The 25,349-nt window shown below is 39.4% G+C and overlaps 1 protein-coding gene across 1 annotated transcript in view; it reads left to right on the forward strand.

Annotated features, from left to right (window-relative positions):
- Positions 1 to 25,349, forward strand: part of LOC118821830 (ras-related protein Rab-26-like) — a 133,572-nt gene that overhangs the window by 107,070 nt on the left and 1,153 nt on the right. The window contains exons 6-7 of the mRNA XM_036590566.1: positions 19,715 to 19,780; positions 20,904 to 20,960. Of these exons, the coding sequence (XP_036446459.1) occupies positions 19,715 to 19,780; positions 20,904 to 20,960 (123 nt within the window). The remainder of the gene's footprint in view (positions 1 to 19,714; positions 19,781 to 20,903; positions 20,961 to 25,349) is intronic.

A 25,349-nucleotide genomic window follows, 5' to 3' on the forward strand; every position in this document is an offset into this window, starting at 1 on the left:
ATTTTAACTCCAGGACTGTTAAAATGTCCCTCTGTAGTGGCCTGGCCTCTGTGAAGTTCCAGATGGAACATCTCTTTTAGAAGTTACCTGATGCAATCTCGATCCATCTCCACAAAATTAAGGAAATACATTTCTGCTCCTCTATTTCATGCTGTACTTTGAGCTAAGGTAGGGAGCTGCAGAAAGGCCATTCTGAACTGGATCATAATGAATGTTTAGGTGACGGAGAGCTGGAAGCTACCTGGGGAAAATAACTTGCTCTGCTTTTTTACTTGCTTCATCTTTTTTCCTCTCCTTTTGCTCTGTGAGTGTGAATTATTCTCAGCTTTCAGAGAGCATGTGGAGAGGGCAGAGTCATTTGTAGCTATTTCACTGAGTCGATGCTGAAGGCTTAGTGTTATGCCAAGATTCTGAGATTGTTGTTCGACTTTGGCTGTTTCAGACTGTGCTGCTCATGCAGCTGTTAAAGACAACTTGCATCCATTCTCTTCAGCTTAAAGCAATGGTTTATCCAGTTTTTCACTTACTCCATATGTAATCCTGTCCATATTTTGCTTATTTAGTTCAACACTGGAGCTATGAGGCTAATGTTGCTAACAAACACTAGACATCAGTAGTCACCCAAATCTTTTCTGCAGTTACATTCTAAAAACTTCTCTCAAATCGATGAATCCACATCCAGGTCTTCACTTAAGTCATACAGACTTTTCAGCATGGTTTAAGACAGTATAACTTACTGCAAACTATAAAAATAAACTGAGCTAAATACAGGCGGCACGGTGGCACAGTGGGTAGCGCTGTCGCCTCACAGCAAGAAGGGCCTGGGTTCGATTCCCGGCCAGGTGACCAGGGTCATTTCTGTGTGGAGTTTGCATGTTCTCCCCGTGTCGGTGTGGGTTTCCTCCCACAGTCCAAAAACATGCAGTCAGGCCAATTGGACGTGCTAAATTGCCCCTAGGTGTGAATGTGTATGTCTGTCTGCCCTGCGATGGACTGGCGACCTGTCCAGGGTGTATCCTGCCTTCCGCCCAATGACAGCTGGGATAGGCTCCAGCACCCCACCGCGACCCAGAAGGATAAGCGGTTTAGATGATGGATGAGCTAAATACAGTGGGCAGCCTTTTCAGATAGCAGGGATGTTTTGCCATTCTCCGACTCTTCATCAATGTTCATCATTATATGCATTTCCCTTGTTTTTTTTTTTTTTAATAAACAACTGTTAATCTTAATTTGAACTGAACATGTTTATGCAGTCAAGTCCGTACATATTTGGACACAGACAGTTGTTACTGTTTTAGCTGTCTACCACAGTAATAAAATAATGACTGTATGCTTAAAATGCAGGTTTTTCATGCATAGCCTCCCATTTTTAGTTGCTCCTAATACAGTCATAAAATCAGTTGTTATTTTTAATACTTGGTTAAAAATCGTTTGCAGTCAGTGACTGAAGTCTGAAACTCTGTTTTTCTTACCCGATGATGCTCTACCAGGCCTTTACTGCATATTAATTTTATCCCCAGTATATTGTGGTATGTAGCTACAATAATAATAAATTCATCAATGTCCAAATATTTAAGCACAAATCTGTACATATAAGCAACATCCATGTGCCTGCATGATGTGTGTGCACACAAGGGGTTTCAGATTCTGCGGGTTGGGTCAGAAGGGAGTCCAAATGGGAGCCATGAGTGATGGCCTGAAGACGCCACCAGAGCCCTGGCAACAGTGAGGACCGCGAGAGACAGTGGGAGGACCATTTTCACTCCACCTCTTGCAGCTCTTTAGTCGCTGTGTGGGGCTTTGCTGCCAGGCACAGGCACAAACCCAGTTATCTAAAATGCCTACACAATCAAGGTCGATTTATTCTTATAGTTCACAGTAAGTCATATTGTGTCTTAAACCACACTGATATCTCTACACAACTTCAGTGAAGATCTGGATGTGGATTGGGAGATGTTTGGGGCATGTTTTGCAAAAAAGATGTGAGTGAATACATGCAGCATTAGCAATGTTAGTACCATAGCTGCAGTGTTAAACAAAAGAAGACAATTTGGACACTAAACATATTTTGGCTGCAGGCCCGTATACTAATAGACCCCAGAGGTCTATTTGTGTACTATTTGAACAAGTGCCCTCCTGGTCAGCGTGTAATAATTGTGTTGTGTACGGCCTCTGCAGTTGTTCAGTTTCCATTTTTTGAGGCGAAACTCAATTTCATGAGACGGGACCCCTCTGGAGCAGACTGTGGAGAATTTGCATCAGTGATTACAACCTGATGTGTATGCATGGAGTGCAGCAGTGTCAGAAATCCTGTTGTTGAAGCATCGATAATGTCTTTCTGAAAAAGACATCACATTCTGTAACGTGGGCCATTCAGATCAACCAAACATAATGTTGGCAGTAAGGGGTACTAATAACTTGCTAAACCAAGTTGTTATTGTTAAAACAGATTTAATCGAGGCTCTGTAGGCTGCCTGTAAGAGTCTTGAGAGGGTGAGACTCTAAAACTGCATTTGCCTTTCTCTGAAACATGATTAGACTGTCCCTCTGGATAAAAGTACATGGCATATGCTGGAAGTGAAATTTAATTTCATTCTCATTCACGTCTCACTTTTTTTTCTTTTGAGCCGCCTGCACTTCAAAATGTCTGCTTGGCGGATCGACAGGGTAAGCGGAAAATTTTGTGAATTTGATTTATCGCTGAACCGTTCCTTCAACCACATTAAAACTGAACAACATTGAAACCACAAAGGAAGCAAGAACAAAATACCCAAGCGTCATTTTAAACGATGGTCTTTGCTTTTCTTTTCTTGCACATAGGCTTCTGAAGGCTGATTCTTTCCTGTCTCTAGGCTCATAGTGAAGTGCTCAGAAAGACTGAAGAATTGAGGCTTGTTTTCTTCTTGTAGAGGAGCCGGCTGAAAGCACAGTGGGTGATGATTGGACTGCAGTGCCTCTTGATGGTAGTTCAGCTCCTCATCGGTGCACCTGAATGAAATGGATTCCTCTGCCTCATTTAAGGTGTCCACGCTTCAGCGAGATTTCAAGATCTGATCACATGCAAGCCTCAGAGGGAGACAGTGATAGGATGAGCAGAGATAGGATCGAATGAGTTGTGTGCACACACTGACACATTTAGCTAAGCATATGTATTTGGACGGGGGAGTAAAACATAAACACAAGAGGGAGTGTATTACAGCTGTGATGCTTGCAGTAACACATGAAGCTGAGTGTTTTATTGCTTTTATAGAATCATTTTTCGAAGTAAAGAAAGAGGTAAAGCAAAACATTGTTTTAAATACAGTACTGTACAGAAGTCAAAGAACAGCCTTCATTTGTTTAAATAATAAAAACTAGACTTAAAGATATATTGGACTCCTAACAACCATACAAGATCTGTAAGACCACCAAAACTAACACAATCAGATAAACAGTGCTTAACAGGAGAAAGGAGAACAGCACTAGAGAGGACAAAATCAAGCTCCATTCTTGCTTCAGATCTAAACAAATTTGCATAACAAAGAAGCTGCTGACCGCTCCAGAGTCAGGACCTCAACAACACTGAATGTATTTGAGATTCCTTGGATCATGAGAAACAGAAAATAGAACCAACTTGTAAGACTGAACCTTGGAGGTGTAGAAAAATATCCCTGCAAATTTCTTCAAAAAACTGAAAGCAACTCCCCTGAAAAGAATGGAAGCTTTAAAAAGGCAAAGGTAGTGACTAAATTTTGAAATTATATTTAGTTTTTGATGCCTCTGTTTGATATTTTGTCAAATAAAAGTTTTCTTGTTTTCCTAATGCTACAAAAATAGCTAACAACTTGTCCTCAGTGGCTGTTTTGACTGGAAATTTAATAAATGATGGGGGTCCTTGATTTTTGCATTTTTCTTCCACTAAAATTAGCTCTAACAGTTTAAGGCGACCGTTTTTGTTGCTTAGGAACCATATTGTTGTTGTTTTTTTTGTAGTGCTTCAGTTTCAACTGAGCATATGAACAAGTAAATGTAATGCAAACTGAAGTTGTGTAAAGACAGAATTTGACCACATATCCGTTCCATGCAGGAACCGACTTCAAGCAACCCACACTTTTGATATTTTCCTCCGAGGTGCCCTGCCAGGCCCTAATGGTAGCTGCTTTTGGCTGTTGCTTGTTTAGGAGCTTTTGTGACTTCAGTTTCTTCTTCAACAAGTCAAATTCATGCTGGGTTGGATTTAAACGAGGAAACAAACTTGGTCTGTTTAAAACTTTCCACTTTTTCTTTCTGATGAACTCCTTGGGGAAGAGTGCAGGATGTGTTGGGTCATTTTTATCTTGCTGCATTATGAACTTCTGCCCAGTCAGTTTGAAAACATTTTGTTTTGGACATCAGACGATAAGTTTCTGTAAACTTCCAGTGAAGCAGTTCCACATGGCAGCCGTGCCAAAGCCATGACCCTGTGTCTTGTGCTTAAGACACATTGAAATCTCTGTCATTCACCATGGTTCCCTTTTACTTTGTGTTCAGGGTATTTAGGAAAGAAACCCCTCTTTTCTTAACCACACAGATTACTGATCTATAGACACAATCTGATTCTGACAGGCAGTGAAACTTAAAATCTCAGTTTCAGCTTGGGAGTGGGAAATTATCCAGAAAGTGAAATCTGTGCTAGTTTGTCTTTACTGAGAGGACTCCTGCAGCTCAGTAACTAGTAAATGTTTTTACTGCGATGCATGAACTAATATTAATGCACTTGGTCACAGTTAAAACCACACACACAATGTAAAAACTACTTAATGTCAGTCACAATATTCCTTATTGCTGCCTTGCTGTTCTTTTGAGCTAGCAGTGTTATCTGTCTGAGCAGAACCCAGTGAAACAAGAAGGCATGTTCATGAAAATGTTAGTTGAGACATGTCATTATAACAATAGCTATAACAGAGGCTATATTTAGTGCTAGAAGTTTTAGTTTTAGTCAGTCAGTCAGTGGCCCAGGCAGAGTAAAGCTGGCAATATGCTTCAAGTGATAATGTAATTAAACAAAATCACTGTGGTAGGAGTAATTAAAGCTGTGCTATGTATGATTTGGAGACTGGTGAAAATGTTTAATTGCATGCAACAAGCAGAAGAACATTTTGTAATGTTTTTTGCATTTGCTTGTATTTTGGATCCTTTCCCCGAGCAGATAAATCTGATGATTGTGAGTGCGTTGAAAGAGTATTCAAAGAGAACTTGGTGGAGGATGTGTTTTCCAAAGATGTAAGTGAATTTACTACATCTGTCATCTTCATCAGTATAATGTCAATTTTAAATCTGAAATCTAAACATTGAGGCCATACTTTCTTATTGAATTTGTGTGTATGTCTTGATCCCAAAAACTACTGTGAGATTGTATGTCTTTCTGACATAATGAACTGCCAAAGGCCCACTCTGTGCGCTGACACAAACAAGTGGCCCAGTTGCAGTCAGCGCCCACTGCACCATGCAAACTACCGCGCGTTTTGGCCAAATTGTTTCGCGAAGTACTTTTCCTTTGAAGGATGCTACCAGCTGTCATTTGTCAGTCAGTCCACCACTGTTTCACTAGCACATTTTACTCAGGTTCTTTAGGACCAATGAATTTTGCCCCAAAACGTTTGAAGGTGTGTCCCAGCCCTGTTACTCCCTTTCCAGAAAAACTTCTCTGGCTTATCTTCATAGTTCTTTTCAAATTCCAGTACTGACCCTTCTGTTTTTGCCACTGGTGAGTGATTTGCATCTTACATTTTGTCTAGCTTCTATATTTCTTCTCTTGAGGTCTTCTGTCTTCTTGAATTGTAAATCTGTACGCTCTGCCGAATGCGATTTCTTTGACTGTTCATTTGTGGTTTTGCTTCACCAGTCTACCGATTTTTTCGGTTGCCACTTGCTTTAGTCTTCTTTGGATGGTCTGACCTTCACAAATTGCTTAACCTTTCAGTAGTTTCTCTCCCTATCAAGATGTTCCATTCTGTTGATTTTGCAATGTGCCATGGTCCTGCCATGGCATTTATCTTAATTTTCCTAACTTGCTTTTTCATTGTAGTCTGTTATTTAGTTTTCATCTTAGTTTATCCTTTCACCTCAAAACCAGACTCAAAAAGCAAACTCCAACCACTCCTACACATTTACAGCGCTTTTATCTGTGCACAAGAGAGAACATGGAACACTTGAGCAATTAGAATCTATTTTGTCCTTCCTTGCATTCATTTCATTTATGCTGCCTTTCACTCCCTTTTTTGAGAACAAAAGGTGTCTTTGTTCACGTGTCTCTTGCCCGTGGAGGATTGCTGATTTGCTGGTGTGTTACTTCTTTTTTGAATTTGACACGTGTCTTAAGATTAAGTATTTCAACTAGCATGTCAAAAAATGTACACAGATCGTACGAGACCCATCTTGCCAGATTTAGTGTGCTTTCGAGTCGCTTCCTGAAGGCTTAGGAAGTGTGGATGCGAGTATGAGTGGTTCAGTAGTAAAGAAGCTTCTCTCGCAGATAACTTCCTCTTCCTTCCTTCCTGCTGCGAGTGATTTTCTGTCTGTTCAGTCTTCATTGTTTTGTGTTCACCACTGCCATCTCTCCCAGGAGAGCAGGCCTACATTCTCCCCAATTTTGCTGCACACTGAATGGGGAAATGCCATCTGTGACTTCCAACACAGCTGGTATTAGGAGTGGATGCCCTGATCAAAGAGAAGACAGAGCGCTGCTGTTGCTGCCAGGCAAATCCCCTCAGTTACCATGTTTACATGCATACCAGAGGTTCAGTATTCATCTTAGTCTAAGAACTGAGCATGTAAACAGCATTGTCATGGTCCAACTAAGGTCTGGGCTAAGCATAGCAAGATTAAAACATGGTCAAGGCCTATATCGTCCAGACTTTTAGAGATAAAGATATTTTGTGTCACATGAAATCAATGTCATGTAAATAATTTTGTCTGGTCCAGGTTGTTTTCACAAGTAGTTTGTTTGAGTTTCTGTGATTCAGTTGATTTCACACTGCAACAGCATAAAACCAACCAAAACCGTGTGTAAATAATACCCTTTTGGGTGTTCATTGGTCAGACATTTTGCAGGGATACCAGTGCTGTGTTACTTTCATATTTGCCTCCATGAAAATAGAAAAACAGAAAATAGAGATGCTTAACGTCTATGTGCATTACAATCAAAGCAACAATAATAAACCTTATTTGATTTCTTTGTGATTGTGTCTCTTTATGACTGGTTTGTCAATTTGAGTTTGCTGGGCTTAAAATACATATAAAATACAAGCACAAATAAATCATACACCAGTAGCCAAAATCTCACACCAACACAGCTCTACAGAAGTAGTGTTACTCAAGTGACTGCAGGGAACCGGGAACACAACGGAAGCCACGCCAGAAGCAAAAGCACCGCACTTCCTCCTGGGCATCTCTCTTTTATTGGCGGCTCCCCCTGGTGGTGCCTCAGTGTATCTTCCCTCGGCTCTGCAATAAATACAGAAGACACACTACAAAAAAAAACCAAAAAAAACACTATGACCCATAGGGTCATAACACCTCCACAACTAAGCAATGTTGTTCTACAGTCTTGATATAGCATCTGCTACAACATTTTCACTGCCTTTCTTATGCTGGATCTCAAGATTGAAATCTTGAATCATTAAAAACCATCTCATTAACCACTGGTTGGCATTATGCATTCGATATAAAAAAAACCAAAGGGTTATGGTCAGTATAGACCACCACAGGCAAATTGCTAGACCCCAAATACACTTCAAAATGCTGCAAGGCCAACAGGAGAGCTAATGCTTCTTTCTCTATGGTACTGTATGCAACCAAAACACATTCAGGTCTGGACTCTTGGGTGGCCAGTTCAACACCAGGAGCTTTTTTGATTTGCAAATTTCATTCTTTTCTCTTTAACAACTTCTTTACATCTAAACATCTTTTCTGACCAATAGCATTGATTAACAATTTTTTGAGTTCCTGACTTAATTTCAGCCACACAAGGAGGCACCCACATTCAGTGTTTTTTTCCCTTACTTTTTCAACTTAAGACTGTATTGTTTACCTTACTGAGACGCAGTACTACAAATGTAGGAGAACTCTAACTAAGCTACGTTTGAGTTAGGGAACTCAGTTAACTCAGAAAAAAACTGTGCAGCTGGTTCTTTCATCATTCTAAGTTGACCTGACATTAATTTTCTGTACTGTGTAGATAAAGTCTTTTATTAGCAAAAGAACCTACTTGAATGGCTTCTATTTATTTTTCCCCAAACTGTCAAATTAGGATGACCTACTTTGATTGTGCTTTCTTAGTTGAACAAGCAAATGTAAATTACTCTCAAGCAACATTCTGAATAATACACTTCACTATGATTATGCATATGTATTCTTCTTTTCTCCAGTGTTCTAAAGGTTCTTTGGGAGTAGAAGCTAGATGATGTGGAATATGTGATGTGTGCTCAAAAACAAGCATGTTTATTTGGGCTTGTCTTTCTTATGCTCATTTTCAGGTTATGTAACCCTCATTAAACAATGCTTGTCAAAAATACACTGGGAAACATTATTTTGTGCTACTTACCACATCCACACAATAAAACTTGAAAGCGGGTCTTTGACTTAAGTGTGGAAAAAGTCAGGGAGCTTTCTTGCGAACTACAGCAATCTCTCCCTCTGTGTGTCTATTAAAAATTCATAGAAAGTCCTTCACAAAGTGCCCGAAGGGTTTTGTAACACCTCAGTACCTTTCATACACCTTTTAAATGTCCTGCTAAGCTCAGAAAGTTAAGTGGATGATTCATCAAGATTACAGGCAAAGATCATCTGAAGTGCTTCATGCTTGTCATGTGCAGTTCAGACAAGGCTGGAATTCATATTAGTTGACATCAGATGGTCTGGTAGGCTTCTGATAGCATGGATCTGCTACAGCTCCTTTTTGTCTGTTGGATGGAGGGTTGCTGCCAGCTCCCCAAAAATAGCCTGGACTCTGCCGCCCACCCACTTACCAGCCTGCAGTGTCAGATTCCTGAACTCTGCCTGCCTGTGCTTTCAGCCATGCACACAGAGATCAAATTAAAATGCAGCAAAGTTATTTCCTAAACACGGATTAAGCTTGGTTCTGCTCTAGATCACACTGGCCCATAGCACAGTTCAGTCTCCCTCAAAAATATCCTGAAATTAGAACTTCTTTCCCTCAGAGCAGGAAAATTTGACAATCTGTTAATTTGCACTGGATTCATAAAACTGGGAGTTGCAGTCTGCAAAAAGTTACTGACATGATTCAAATGGGACTATAATCACAAAGACACAGTACTAAGATAGAGCCAGAGACTACTCAATACAGCTGTTAAGCACAACATATTCATTATTCAGCATCAGGAAAAAAGCAGAAAACATATATTTAACAAAAAATTACATAGAAGCCTGGACAACTAAATATGAAATCAGATTTTTCAGTATTTAGTGTGTTCACCCATTGCCTCAAGTCTGAGTAGCCAGGCCAATGTTGTGAGAACATCTGCAGCTTCTCTGTTTGCACGTTTTCTTTTTTTCTATTTCCTTTTCTCAGAAACAACTTCTTAACAGCTACACATCCTTTCAGACTTATAGTTTTGAGTTGTCTTTCTACAGTGAAAGGATGGACAGAAACACCTGATTTTCAATGATCTAAAGCAAGAGTGAGGCTTCATTTTTTCCTGTCTCTCATAGATAAAAGTTTTAAGTATTGTTTGATAGTAGCAGTTTTGGTGGTCTACCAGGACTTTCATTGTTGTTTGAAATCCCATTTTTCTGTATCTTTTAATATGTTTTGGGAAACTCTTTTTTTCCTATTCTCTTTTGATGTTCCCTGTCCTTATGCAAGTGGATTATTTTATGTCTAATCTCCTCAGAAACATATCCTGAAAAATGACTTGTACTTAATGGCCAATTTGACTGGATATGAAATAAATGTTGGGTGGTTTTTAACTTTTGTACAGTTTGGTACTCGGCTAAAAAATGAAATTGCCCCACCTCCCCTTGTACAACTAATGCTGACTGAATAACACTTGCATTAGTTATTCGTAAAATGTCCCTTTTAGCTTGGAGCTACAATTAAAACCAACTCCCAGGTAACTAAACCAGTTATGAGCCAAGCAACCAGTCTATGACTCATTCACACACGCAGTTTTACCACAAACAGTGCTCCATGAGGAAGCCTAGTGAACCAGAGTGAACAAGATGAGGGAGAATAGAGTGCTACCGAAGTAAGTTTGAGTTGGTTTGTTGCAGAAGTCAAAAAATGTATATTTTTGGACAGAACTGATAATGTTCAAAATATTCAGTGTCATCATTTATGGATTTCAAGGTACACTACATAACCTTGAACGTCTGTCTCAAATGCAGAGTAGGCTCAGGGCACTTTTTTCTGCTAGATGGCTCTGACAACAAAAAACAAACCAAACCACCAGTGAACCCACATTTAAAAGCAGCATTCCTCATGATTGCAGTGAGAAGGAGATCACAGGAGCCCTCTTTCTGACTCAGTAAGGCTTCTTTTTTGCTGGCATTCACAGTGACAACAGCGATACTGGTTGCCATGTTGTTTTTCTTGTGTGCATGCCAGAGTTCTTCCGTCTGTTCTGTCCGCCTTCATGGCTTTACTCTCGCTTTACTAAAGGCTACACAGCTAATCACAACAAAAGGAAAGGGACTACACCACTCCAATGTTTATGGCCAGGTAAAGCTATTATTCACAAATTGTATGTATGTTATGTTCATACTTTTCAAAAAAAACGCTTTTGCTTTGCACTTTGCATGCTGGTTATCTCTCAGCGGGCTCTGTACCCTCTTGTCCTGCTACAAGTGGCCGCTTGTGTAACATAGGCTTGATGTAGTTAGACAGGATTGTGATAATTCTACTGATTTAACTTAGTGCCACCACTGCTTTAGAAAAAAAAAACAGAATTGTTAATTTCAGTTTTCGGTTTTGACTTAATGCTGTCATTTCAGCATCTAATGGCAACCAACATAGCAAAACTGATAATAATGATCTGACTTCCATTCTTTTTTATGGATTATTACAGCAGATCCGGTGGTTCTTCTGACAGAATATTCTACGATTGATCTGTTTCATGATGCTGAGGCTAAGTTTCCTACTACGTGCTCAGAAAGCCTGTGTCTTAGCACATCTTTTCAGGTGTGAGACCTCAGTGGGGATTCTCTTAAGACCAACATCAAACCGTCATGTCAGCGCAAAATCGGCTTAGCGTATCCAAGCTCTTCACATGCTCCTTTGAAGTGCTGAAGCATGAGTACAGAATGGGTACTGTATCCAGACAATGACAAGGTTTCTCTCCATTTCATCATCCAGAGGATTACTAGACCCTCTAACGCTTAGGATGTTTGTCTGTTAATGCCCAAGGTGAGGAGATCAGGTTCTCCATTCAGCGCTATCAGCAGAGAACACAGCTTGGCAGACTCGCTCCCGGTGACATGCTGTTGCACATAAAGGAAGAGTGACACTTAAGCTTCCTTGAAAATTGGATTGTGGATTGATGTTATGCAGAAGAGGCATGAAAGGAGGTGGTGCCACCTGTCTGTAGTTAAATAATGCTGTAACAACACTCTCTAGCTCGGTCTCTCTGCTATATTCTGCTCATGCTCATGAGAACCGTCGCTCATGAGTCAGGTGAACTCCACCGCTGTGCTCTTAATCTATGCATAATGCATGATCATTACCGTGCATTGTAGAAAGCACACTGGAAGTCGAAAGCCTTGTGGCTCTCGCCTCTCTCAGTGGTTTGCAGCAGGCAGAGTGTTTGAAATGTGCTCTGAGAGTTAGACGCTCCACACACTTTGGAATGTAAATGCGCTGTAATGTGTGAGTTAGATAGAAATGGGTCTGATTTTTTCATGTTGAATTTACGTGTTTTGCACCAGTCATGTGTAACTTGTCGCTTGAGGCTAAACACCTCCTGCACATCCGTGGCAGCATGTCAAAATGTAGGTGTTTTTGTTTACTGCCTCAAGGCCATGAGAACTCACCTGATAACAAGTGCTTAATTACTGCCTGCTAATTTGTTCAGGCCTTGCCATCATGGCCATGCTCAAGGACTGATTATATAGAGGTTAATAAAAATATCTGCCCTCACTTTTTCACTCTCTATCTCTCTGTTTTTTTTTTTTCCTGGCCCTGACCAGGGTAATGGACTTTTTTGATTGGGTTTTTTTGTAACGATGCCATTTGTTAATCATTAATGCAATATTGGTGTATTGCAGATGGCTGTAATATGCAAATGAGCCCTCTAACAAATGACAAATGTTATTGTGCACTGTACCGTCTTGACAACATATAAGCCATTCCAGATGAGTTATTTGGGTGTTATTTGGGTGAGATGCATTAGGGAATTGTGGGCTTATGCCAATATTTTTCATGCACATACAGTTGTATGCAAAAAATGTGAACAACCCTGGTAAAATTACGTACTTAAAAACATACTTAAAAATGGCATTTTGCTGAAATTACCGGAAAGAATAAAACATAAAATTTAAAATGTGCAGTAACTTTCGCACAGCATGTGTACTTATTTTGCACACAGAAAATCAACAAAACTAGCCCAGGGGTGCCCAAGCATTATATATCTGTCCTCCATGTCACTGCTGTTGACAAGAAAACCTTATATCTCCAAAATGGTAGCTTTACAGGAGAAGGAATAATCATACTTTACTATTAATGTAAGTCAGTGTAACCAGATTTTTTCCAAGCAATTTCAGACCAGGGATGCACTGATATGGAAGTTGTGGCCTGATGCAAATACCTGATATGTTTTGTCTGTGTATCTGCTGTTGCCGATACCAATGCTGATATAAAGAAATTAGAACTACCTGCATTTGCATTAGGATTACGGAGAAATGTAACTTTTTATAGCTGGTTATAAATTAAGTACAATGAATAAAATGTGGATTTTTAAGGCATTGTAATCTAGTTTCATCTAAAATAAATATGTTATCAGATATCAGTTTAAAATACCGGTCAGACCTAAACATCATAAAAACTGATGCTGGTCATTTTTTTTTTAACCAATAATCTACCAATACTGATGTGGTTCAGATTCCATCCCTGTTTGTGCATCCCTATTTGAAATAATGCAGGCCAGTCTTCAGCCTATCAAGGGTTAACCAATCTGTTTTTTCATATAAGACATCTCAAAATCTCAATATGTGGCAGCATAATCTCAATGTGATATTTTGTCCTAATCGTGCAAATCTAGCCTGTTTTATTTTAGCTACTGTACTCTACAGTATTAACTAAACAAGACTGATATCTGTCAACCTGAATGGCAGCTCCATAGTTTTGAGATGAGCAGCCTTTGTAGCCATTCTGTCATCATCACCCATAGACAAAAGAGGTCTGTCATGCCTGCTTCAGAAAACCAGCTATGGGTGACGTCTGTATATTGTGTCTTCTCTATTATGACTGCCTGGAGGACAGTCTATATAAAGCTTCCCTCAATTAGACAATGCATTCCTCCCCTTCCTGTTTGTCATTTGTATCATGGAACAACTCCCATTATGTCACATAAGAGTCAAAATAACGTGTTGACCTTTAATGAAAGCTAAATTTAGGAACCTTTTGTTTGACAATGCACTGTTTTTTGTGAATGACTCCGTTGAGTGGGATTGTCTGTGTGAACAGAGACTTCACATTTGGGATGGAAATGGAAGAAAACCCTACTAGTTTAATGGTTCGCAACCCGAGTCCTGGAGACTCCATGTAGTGCAGTTTTTTTGGGTTCTTCCTGCTCTAACAAATGTGATTAAATTCATCTACAAGCTACAAATCCTTTTTAGAGCTGGTATCACGTGTACCATCGGATGAATCTGGAATGGCTCCAAATTATATATGTACCTATGTAGTGCATTATGTGTAAACTCTACACCCCAAATCATGCAAAATATGTCAAATTTAAACCCAAGTGTTTCAGCCACAGTGTATACACCTTTCTATAGACGTATAAAGCATTATTTGTGTGTAGATGTCATACTTTCATGCCCTCAAAACAGCTGTTTTCACTCATGGTGGGAACTTAACTGATACCACAGTAGGAGAAATGAACATATACCATGTCCTATTAGCAAGCGACGCAAACGAGAACAGCAAAAAGCAAGCAGCAGAGCAGGATGCAATGCGCCATTTTTAAAGCATAGTCTGTTTCTGTTTTTAACGTGTTACGTCACTCTGCCATTCCACCTTAAAACAGAAGAAAATCTTCCTTGAAGTAGGGTAAAGAGGGCTCTCTACGACCCTTCCAGTAAACCATTTGGAGAAGAACAGCCAGAGTGCTGGAAGTTAGAAGTGAAGAGACTGTTTGTTTTGTGTTAGACAGCTAAATAGTTCGGTTAGCTAAGTAGATATCATTTAGCATAACCAAGCTGCCCAACATCAGGGCGGTAAAATCTAAACAGTGTTATTCAGACTACAAACCATTAAAGCGTTCTACTGCTGGCCGGCGCTGGCGCCTGAGACTTCAGAGGCGGGGCTATGAAGATGACCATACGCAAAGGCTCATGGTATGCACACACCCTGCTGAAAATTAACTATGTTGTTTTTGTTGTTGTCTGTTAGTTATAGTTATATGTATGTGTTACTTGTGTTGTTTGGAGTCAGGGGCTGTGGGTTTTGTGTGAGGGGGCACAGGGGAAGTGCAGGAGAGGCCACCATCAGTCATATACTTTGGTGGTGACTTCCGCTGCGCTTTCAGTGTCTTGTATGTGCCCCTTTCTGTCTGTGTGCTCAATAAAGAGCACTTCTTGAAGCAGATCATGGCTCCCCTGTGTTTCCTCTTCTGCAGATGCTACACAATTCAATACATGCCCCAAACCACAGCTGGACAACTCCATCAGTAAAGCTGCTATCTTTGGATTGGTCTGTGGTTTGTTTATGTTTTGAGTTGTCACACACTTGCTGTTTCCAATGTAGACATCCTGCAGGCCTTGCGACACGAGGTGGTACTACATTTGAACGCCTACTTGCTGTCAGGACACGGCATAATTTTGTGTTACGGCCGATCATAATCCTGACACTTGCGATTGTTTTCCTAAATGTTTCAGGACTTTTCCTAAAAAATCCTCCAATCACTGCTTAATAACTGTTACATCATTCTTTATTATCTCGCTCAAGCTTTCAAGTTTTTAGCATTGAGCTAGCATTCCTATGAATAACTTTGAATTGAAGCATTTGTGTGGACTGGCCATCATGAGCATTAATTATGATGTTAGCCGTGAGCGTTCTTCTTAATGACTTTGGCTAAAGAACATGTAGAAAAGCTAAATTATAAAGGTAGGATTTTCACCAGTAAGTCGAGCTTTGCTTAGGACCCTCTATAGGCTATGACTGGCACTGTGTCCACACTAATGTGATTGTGTGTATTTAATATCACACTACACCAAATTACTGAACACAAACACGTCTACTCGGATGTCAACAATATGCTTCCTTCTAAAGTTTCCTAAAAATCAGTGTGCCAAAAGAGTAATTTGAGGCAATACTATAGAAAAGCCCACCGTAGTTCCCTAAAGAGCTTTTCATTTTACTGGTTTCAGGTGAGGTTTTTTTAGGAACTATCAGATTTAAATGCTTCATAGTCTATAGCTGGGTACCAGAGGTAGCACAGTAGGGTAAACACAAACATATGCCCGAGCTGAGGGCCAGGATTCAGAACTACTGACTGCTTTAGGAAACCGAAAGTGCTTCTTGTTAGGCCTTGAACTGAAGAACAGTGAAGAGTGACTGTTGTACTGTTGGAAAAGGTTTTGTACTGTTGGAAAAGGTTCTCCTTAAGTGACTGTGAAACAGTAAATCCTATCTGCTTATTCCACTAATACCTCCTTTGTATCTCTCTTAAACAAAACAACCAACCTCGATCTCATTTGCCAGTAATTAGCAGCATATTTTCCCACGCTCTCCCTACATGACCTGCAGCAAAGAGAACCTGGTTTTTAGTTTTTAATCCTATACTTTCATACAATGTTTTTACTGTAAAAGTCTCTCTGAAGAAGACCTTAGAGTTAAACTCTCTATACACCTTCCTGTCATTCTTCTCTCTCTTCATTTTGGATTAATTAAGAGAGCGGATAGCCCCCCCTTGTTCTGAAAGCCAGGGCCGATTTCCCCCGATCCTCATTAGCCCCCTGGCAAAGGAACAGCATTTCAGAGTCCATATTTACAAAGTATCTCAGAGCAAAAGAGCTATTTGGGGAATGTTCCTTTATCTCTCACTTTGAATCAGTGGTTTGATCCCGGTTCACCAGGGAACTGCACATCTATTACATTGCTCTGTAGCTTGCTATGGTTCTGCAGAGAGAACGGCTCTGCAGACGACTTCACACAAACTCATTTAATGTCGAAAAACACAACACAAATTCCGATTTTCACAGCGTCCGAGGCTAATCCTCTCAAATGGGCCTGTATAAACAGACAATTATGGGCATGTAGAGCCTCATACAAACACAAAAAAGTGGGATTTAAAGTGCAGCGTTGTTGTCGTAGTCCTACTTTAATGAAGCCCAGCTGCACCCGTGGCTGTAATTGACTTAATAGCAGCAGCGGCAGCAACGCACCTCATAGGAACAGGCACCATAATGTTGTCTGCTGAAAAGGCTTTTACGGCGCCAATCACAGCACAATGAGATGGAAGTGCAAGAGAAGCGGGGCCTGTTTTACCAGAGATAGTGGGTGGCGTTGTGAACGTGCGAGAAGCAGCCCACAATGTGCAGGTAAAACAGCCGCCTCATCGAAAACTCGTTCTCTGCCATGTCTTTTACGGACACTGCTCTAATGACTAATACCAGCCCTGTAAGTGAATGGAAATGAGCAATCACCCTGAGCAATGAGCGAATGGGGACAGATTCGTTCTTGGAAGAAGCTTGCAGTGAAATTGAAATGATAATGAAATCCTGAAGAATTGGATTAGAAGTACAGGGGAGAAAGGAGAGAATAGAACATTATAGATTGACTTTAACTGACTTTTATGTAGTCCAGGGATGGTTTGGCAGCGTTAAAAAAATGCTTGGCTTCAGACTCAGAATGTAAATCGGTCATAAATTATTCTTTACCCAGTGGATTTTGTGGAGAGCTTTGGAAAGGATCACAGGAGAACTCGTCGTTTACCTACTTTCCTTGCTTAAGCAGTCTCTTTCATTTAAAGCAGTATCAGGTAGTCTATAAGTTAGTAAAGAAGAACATGGATATCGCTCTCTCACCGCCCACAGTACCGCCTGTATACATCAGTGGATGACAGTAGTGCGCTCTCATAGTCTCTCTTTGATGTGCTATGTCAGAGGTCTGGCTGCTGGTCGCTAGCATGCAGCTTGTGTGACAGGCAGTCTGGGAGGAAGATGATAGAGCTGGGTGGATGAAGGCTCTGCATCTCCTCACTGGCGTTGGACAGCTCTATTCTATTGTTAATGGCCATTGATTTGAGATGCATCTGAGAGACTCAGAACATCAGAGAAGGGTCTACCTTCACAGAAAGTGCCACCCCTGAACTGTCATTCAGAAGCAGGTTATCTACGCCATCCAAAGTTGAGCTCAGATAACATGGACTTTCACTTTAGACGTACTCGGTCCCTGGTTGCAAAGACGTTGCAAGCCACGTTCTGAACCTTATCCTCTGAACATATATCCACATATAAAGATGGCTTAAAGAAGTTAGATTTTTTTTGCACTGGCAGATTCTCTTTTCCAGAATGGCTTATAATTTATTCATGTTACAGAGATATGCAAATGTAGTGTTAGGAGTCTTGCCCAAGGACTCTTATTGGTATAGCATGGTGTGCTTGCCCAAGTGGGCAAACTCTAGTCTGCTATGCAGGGGTGTTTCCCAATATGCTGTGTCAACCTTCACTGTGTGACATCTATACAAATGGGTGAAAGTATTGACAAAACTCAAAGCTTTTGAATGGCTACTAAAATTGTAGCTATGCCAACATATTTTTGTTAAGTTTTTAGGACAGTAGAATCTACATTAGCAAGTCTGTTAAAGATTACTTAACTCACATGGATTGTACAGTGCTAAACCACTGGCTGCAATCTTCCATTCTTAACTACATTGTTTAGCTCCAGTGCAAACTTCAAACACCAAAGATGTCTTGATCAACTAAATTTTGGTTGCTTTTTATGTTGAATTTGAATTGCACTTTTAAGTTTTATTTAAACCATCGCTTGATGACTCAAGATGAGGCTATGAGATGTCTGATGCCTTTGCTATCAGTCCTGATTCAGCAGATGGGTGGGTCACTGGTGGGGCAAAAACACCCTCAGATTGGCATGTTATAGTGTTAGAGAACAGAGCTATGTTCAAGTGATTTTCAGTGCCCAGGAATGGACTGGAAGGTGGGTCAGATTTGTAGGAGGTCATATACCTGATAAGCAACAGTGGAGAAACTGTCCTTGAGTGAAAATTTACTCTGTTAAAAGTGGATGTATGAAAACAAAAGAAACTTGAATGAAAGTCAAACATATATACATTTAAATATGTATGTAAGTATGCAAAAGTAAAAAACGTAGAATCAGTACATGCGTTTAATTTTAGCAATATGTAATGTAATGATTTCACCCACACTAGTGTGTCCACCCTTTTCAACAAACTCAGTAGTTAGTGGTGTGGTGACTAATAGGCAGTCCTGGCACAAAGGCAAATTAGTGTAGTTAAAGAGATTCATTTTACACCGATGTGAATTTTAAATGCTCGGGAACACTGGCAAGAGAAAAATGAAAGTAGAATCTCCTGGGTTTTGAGATCTGTGATAAATACTTTGAAAGTTTAAATTAAAATGCAAGGAGTGAAAAGTGTGCTTAGTGTTCAGTACAAGTATTCGATGTGAATAATACTTCAGTATGCAGATCTTCCAAAATAGTACTTAGGTATAGTAACAAAGTACAATTTCTAAATGTTTTGCACCCCTGTCTGTATCTAGTTTAAGCACTGTCCATAAATACAATAACATTGGGCTTTATTTCACCAATATCTTCCTAAGCTTTTTCTTTGTTCATAAGAAATGTCCTTAGAAAAAGTCTACGTCAGATTTGTGACATGTTCTTAAACTGCAGTACTGTTTGCGCCTTTATGCTCTTGAGTGTGTGTAGATTCTGTTCTTACCTAAGAACAAATCCCAAATGAGGAAACTTTGGTGAGAATCTTCGGTATCAGAATCTTCAGAATCATCAGAATCTTCTTGAAATTCCTACTGAAACCGCATAAGTGGGTTTTAAGAAGAAATGTCTTCTCAAGAACGGTTGGTGAATGAGGCTCATTGATCCGACACTTGATCTGAATTATAATAACCAGAGTCCTGACCTGGGCTCGAAGAAATGGGACATTGATTTTAGGTTATTTAGACAGCAAACATTGAGTCATTTATCTGCATTTTCAGTATGCTGAGATGAGTGATGTCACTTTGGCGTGCAACGAGTCTACGGATGCGTCAATTTTAGCACTTAACAGTAGATGGATGGATGTCTGATTGTAGTTTCTCTGGGCCAGGGCGCCTAATGTTGTTGTTAGAGAGGTGATGAGGCAACTAGGCGATTATTCTGCTCGACTGTGGGTCTTTTTGCAGTAAAGCTTTATTGTTTTGCCCCCCCCCCCACCGTTCCTGCCTTTACATAGCTGCGCATTTGTTTTCATTGCTGCAGTTATTTATAACCGTTGCTTTATTGTGCTCTCTCTCTGTTTCTCTCTCTTTCCTCCAGGCTTGGCTATCAGAGATTCATGAGTATGCTCAGCAAGATGTGGTTCTGATGCTGCTGGGGAATAAGGTAAATCTGTAAAATTACACCAGCCTTGTCCATCTCTGCACATTTTATCCCCTTTTATAAGGCCTGTTCGTTTAGATCAGTACTGTTAGGTTAGAATTGCCAGCCCCTCTGTGCCGAGGTGGGAGCATCTCATATAGCAGATCAGCAGCCATGCCTGAAGGGGACGGAAGATGGATTAGCATTGTGTATCAATACACGGCACAGCTGGGGGAACAAGTAACAGATGTTTAGCCTTTCAGTCCAAAATAGCCTCAGTATTCTGTAGAATGGAAAATAAATAAATAAATTTCCCCTCATCAGGATTCTGCTGGTGTACACCTCCTTACTCCAGAACTCTCGCTCTTATAAGATATTCATTTTTTTTTGAGAGTTTACGACGCCCAAACAAATGTGAATCAAACCCTCACACATACTTACAGAAAAACATTAACAGAACAGAGACAGTTGCCGGGGTAATACGTTTTCACTGCATGCCCTGAGGATGGAGGTAAAGGGCTACAAATACCTCTAGACAGAATGACAAGAGAAATAAAAGAAGTGCATGAGTGGAGGAGAGAAATAAGTACTCTCTCCTGTCAAAAATGACTTGTACCATTCCACTGCTGACAAAATAACACCTGAATATAAAGCAATTGCATGTTTCTCACAAGATGCAATGTACTGCAAAATGGAAATAGTTCATTTAAAAAATATTGTATTTGCATCATTTGATGGAATCTGATAATGATCCACTTAAGGCATCAAAACATGATGCTTGAAAAAGTGCTGGTTCTTGCCCATAGAGCCCGACCTCAGAACCCTTCATCAGCTTTTAAGGCATCTCTAAACCCTCCCTTTAGCTTTCTAGACACATACAAACCTTTCTTTTAGCTTCTTAGATACATCTAAGCCTTTGCTTTAACGTTGTAGATACTTCTAAATCCTCCCATCAGCTTCCTAGATACCTCTACATTTTTTCTTTCAGGTTTCTAACAACAAACAGGATTGCTTTGTTGTTTTCAGTCTTATCAGATGTGTATCTTTCATTGGGTATTGTGCACTGCTTAGTCTGATCTCCAAGCGATAATTAGAGCAGGAAAGCTGGGTATGATTTTGCAAGTGTTTAAGATGTTTGTCTCTGTAGGCTGATGCTTCACATGACAGATCAGTCAGGAGAGAGGAGGGCGAGAGGCTGGCTAAGGTGAGTTCCCCCATCAGACCATCAGAAAACCACACTTTTTTTAATATTCTTGTAGGCTACAGGCCTGTTTTAAGGATTCGTACCTATCTGGTGCAGGTATCAAGTCATGTACAGAAATGATCTGTTCTGAAGCTCAGTAAAACCTGAATTGAAAATTTTCACTTTAAAAAGATTTGAGGAAAAAAAATTATAAAGCTCACAGAGTTTGTAGAAGCAGATATTGATAGAAGAATACAAAACTCTAGGTTGTTAGTTTGTCTTAATAAAAGTGTGCATGGGTAATTCACTCAGGTGACTGTTGCAGATGCCAGTACTAGAATACTAAGAGCACTGTTTGGGTCAGTGTACACTACTATTAGGTAGGCCTACCTTGTATCCACACTCATCAGTTTTATCAGGTCCAATTTATAGTACTTCATTTCAAGTTGTAGTCAGTTTCTGTGCATAATTTCCCACCCTTTACCCCTTTCATCAAAGATAAGCACCCTCACAGGACCACCACTGTGCAGTTATTATTTAGGTGGTGGTCCATTCTCAGAACTGCGGTGACATATTCAATGAGTGTAGCTACAGTGCTGTGCAGAAGAGACCATCCTTCATTCGTTAAATTTCCAGTCAGAATGTTTAATTTCATGAAGTACAAGTTACTAATTTTTCAGCATCAGAAAAAAGCAGAAGGCATTTATTTAACAAAAATGACACATACGGCTCAACAACAAATGTTTTCAGTATTTAGTGTGTCCACCCCTTGCCTTTATTACTGTTCATTTCAGGAGACTTGCTTTCAGGTTTTCTAAGAATCTGCTGGATATTTTTCCACACTTTCAAAGTTCAGTCTTAGAAGTTGGTTGCATTTTCTGCTTCTGATGATCCAAGTAATCCCAAACACAGTTAATGATGTTGAGGTCTGGACTCTGGAGAGATCAGTTCATTGTTCTGAGAACACTAGGTGCTTCTTAGTCTGGTTTGCAGAATCTTTTTTCACTAAGAGGTTCTTAGTGACATCTAAACATCCTTTAGACCCATAGCGCTGAGTTGTCTTCTCACACTGGAAGCTTGGACAGAAACACCTGTGGATTTTTTTCAGATCTGAAGCAAGAGTGTAGCTTGATTTTCTCCTCTCTCCCTTCAGAAATAATAACTTCCTCCTGAAAAATAAATAGCTTGTACTTAATATCCGTTTTAAAAAATGAATGGTGGTCTCTGATTTCTGCAAAGTATTGTACCTAATAAAATGGCCAGTGAGTATATTTATCTAATCATTAATCATGTAGGCTACAACACAAAGAATAGGGTTACATTCTCTAACCTTTTTCTCTCCATAGCTCTCCATAGTGACTGTTTTTATTATAGACTGCTACTCTTTTATAACAAGGTTACAAGGTTACATGTTACATAAAGAAAGTTTCATTGAAGTGAGAAATTATTTTTTGGCCAGTTTTTATTATGGACAGTGAAATATCAAAATTAGTCAGAATGCACACCCCTACTAGTTACAGTAATGTTCTTTTGGATTCTATAGCTATGTGTCACTACTTCAGGGATCTACACTACTACACGTTATATTAATAATAATTGTTTTATATACAATAATAACCTATATAACTCGGAAACATATTATTGTTAATTATATTTTGTATGATTCAATATTATTATGTAATTAACTACTATATTCTAGACATGAAAATGTTTTTTTATGTTGTATTTCAAGTTGAATAACAACAAAAAGTTATTAAATGATTAATCATGTACAATATATGTATGTTTTGGGTGTGTGTGTGTGTCTGTGTGTGTTTTGATATCTATCAGAATCTGAATCTTTATATGTCTTTACTACAAGTGCCAGATGTACAAGAAATGTCTCTTGGTGCAGGCATCATCATAAAATTAAACCAAATAATATGAAATATAAAGATACAATTACTGTTTATTCTGTGAATTTAACATATTTGGTGGGGGGTCAGATATAATGTGTCACATGCAAATGTTATGGCACAATTCATATGTTTTATTTTTTATTTCCCATATATTAAATTCAGCAAATAAATAGAAATTATGCTCTACAATTTGCAGAAAATGTCTATACTTTTTTCTCTGTGAAAGAAGTGTTAAATTTTCACATAGAAAATCAACAAATCATGTAATTTGACCAGAGGTGTTCAAGCTTTTGCATTCGGCTGTGTAGATGCATAAAATAGATAATAGATATGAAGATAATCTGCAAGAACACAAAGAATGTGCAATGTGAGTAAGGAACAATTACAGTCAAGTGCTGAAGTACATATATACAGCTTGCAGAGCGAACGATAAGACTATATATGTAAATATGTTTATATAATATGTATATTTGCAGTAAGTAAGTAAAGTACATGTGTGTTTGGATAACAGTAGAGGGAAAGTTGAAAAGGTCCTCATTCATAAGTTTTTTGGCATGGTTTGGCTCTGCATGTTCACACGCCAGGCATGAGCTACGGAGAACAGTGCAGTTTGCTGAGAAAATCATCGGCTGCAAGACCCTGTTGATTTTTACTCAACTAGCAAGGAATAGGGTGGTGAAAATCATGGGCGACCCCTCACATCCCAGTCACTCTCTTTTCCAGCAGTTTCCATCTCATTGTGGTGTATACAATGAATACAATGCAATGGTACATACAATGAAACAATGCAGTGGTATATACAGTGAATACAGTGGTTATGTACATTACAGTGTGTGTGTAATAAAGTGCATGTGCAGCAGTTTAAAGCAGAAGGGTGGTAGAAGCGGCCTTGTTTAGGAGGATGATGGCCTGGGGAAAGAAGCTGTGAAGGTGGTGATTGCTGCAAGTCTTTAGGGTTCTCAGGCTTGGTCTCACTGAGATGGAAACCGCTGGAAAAGAGAGTGACCGTGATGTGAGGGGTCGCCCATGATTTTCACCACCTTATTCTTTCCTTGATGAGTAAAGATCTTCAACAAGGTTCTGCAGCCGATGATTTGCTCTGCATGTTGCACCGTCCTCTGTAGCTAGCTCCTGGTGTGTGAAGATGCAGAGCCAAACCAAAGGAAGATGAAGGATGTGATGATGGATTATTTTATGGTAATATAGAACTGGACCAGCAAAGGCAGCCAAAATTCCTTGAGCTGTTGCAGGAAATACAGTGTATGCCCCTCTGCAAGTTTCTGACTTTAGCCAACTACCCAGATTACTATTGATTTTCACTATTACTCTATAAAAGAGACTCTGTCTGCCGAAGCACAGAACCAATTGTAAACATCTTTCCAGGTCTGATTTATAACGGAGGGGTTATAAACTGAGAGATTTCTGTTGGTATAAGGGTGGGACAACAGACTTTTGACTTCTGTGAATATCCTCAGTGTCCCCTCACACTCTAGCTATCTGGCCCATTGTGCTAGTTAAGCTGTGTATTGAAACACTAGTAATTTATTCCTGAAGGTTCACAAATGAGGTACTGTGCATGCTTATGCATGGTGTGTTTGCTGCAGAGGACTGTGGTGACAATATTAATACTGCTCTGGCATTCACTGTTATTGCTGTAGCTTAATTGTACCATCTCTCTCAGGACCTGCTTTGTATTATTAACACTTTAGCTGAGACTCTGAGAAGATGCTGCATCAGGGAGTTTGTGAAGATGTAGCACAATATTCTCAGTGCATTTTGTGCTTGACAGATTGAACAAAACAGAGTAGTAATTATAGCAATTATATTAATAGTAATTATAAGTATTTGAGTAAGATTAATACTTATACAATTTACACGTTACAGGGACATGGATTTCCTTTGTTTTTTTCACTCTGTGTTTCTGTGATAATGAGTTAATTTATTTTCTTGAGATCTTGTGATTATTTGTCACTATCACAGCAAAATGAATGTTGTTTTCTTGAGATTTTGAGTTCTGTTTATCATTATTACATTCATTAATGTTGTGATAATTGCATAAATATCTCAAGATCTTGAGAAAACATTTATTGTGTCACGATAATCATATAAATAACTCAAGATCTTGAGAAAACAAATGAAAACTTATCACAGCAAAAACTTTCCAGCTCAAGCTGTTTATGAAAAACCCAAAAGTAGAGTACAAATGTTACAACTTACCCCATAGGCAGTGTTTATAGTACCAGACAGGGGCTAGCTGTAACAGTCACTGCAACATCTGATAAATCAGTGCAAACACAATTCAAAAATAAGCATGTATGAAAAGAGAGGCTGTGTCAGATGTAGCAAATTTACTGACCACAAGTGGCAGAGCTAATGTAAGCACAATAAAATCTTTTGTGCATAAAAAAAATGAACTTTTTTTTATATATAGGGGTACGGCATGGACTTTTCTCATTTTTACATTGAGAGGCTTAGCTATTTTCTGGTACAAAAAACTTAAAAAGTTGAGTCT

Source organism: Colossoma macropomum, unplaced genomic scaffold (assembly GCF_904425465.1).
Source record: "Colossoma macropomum unplaced genomic scaffold, Colossoma_macropomum, whole genome shotgun sequence".
NCBI classification, from domain to species: Eukaryota; Metazoa; Chordata; class Actinopteri; order Characiformes; family Serrasalmidae; genus Colossoma; species Colossoma macropomum.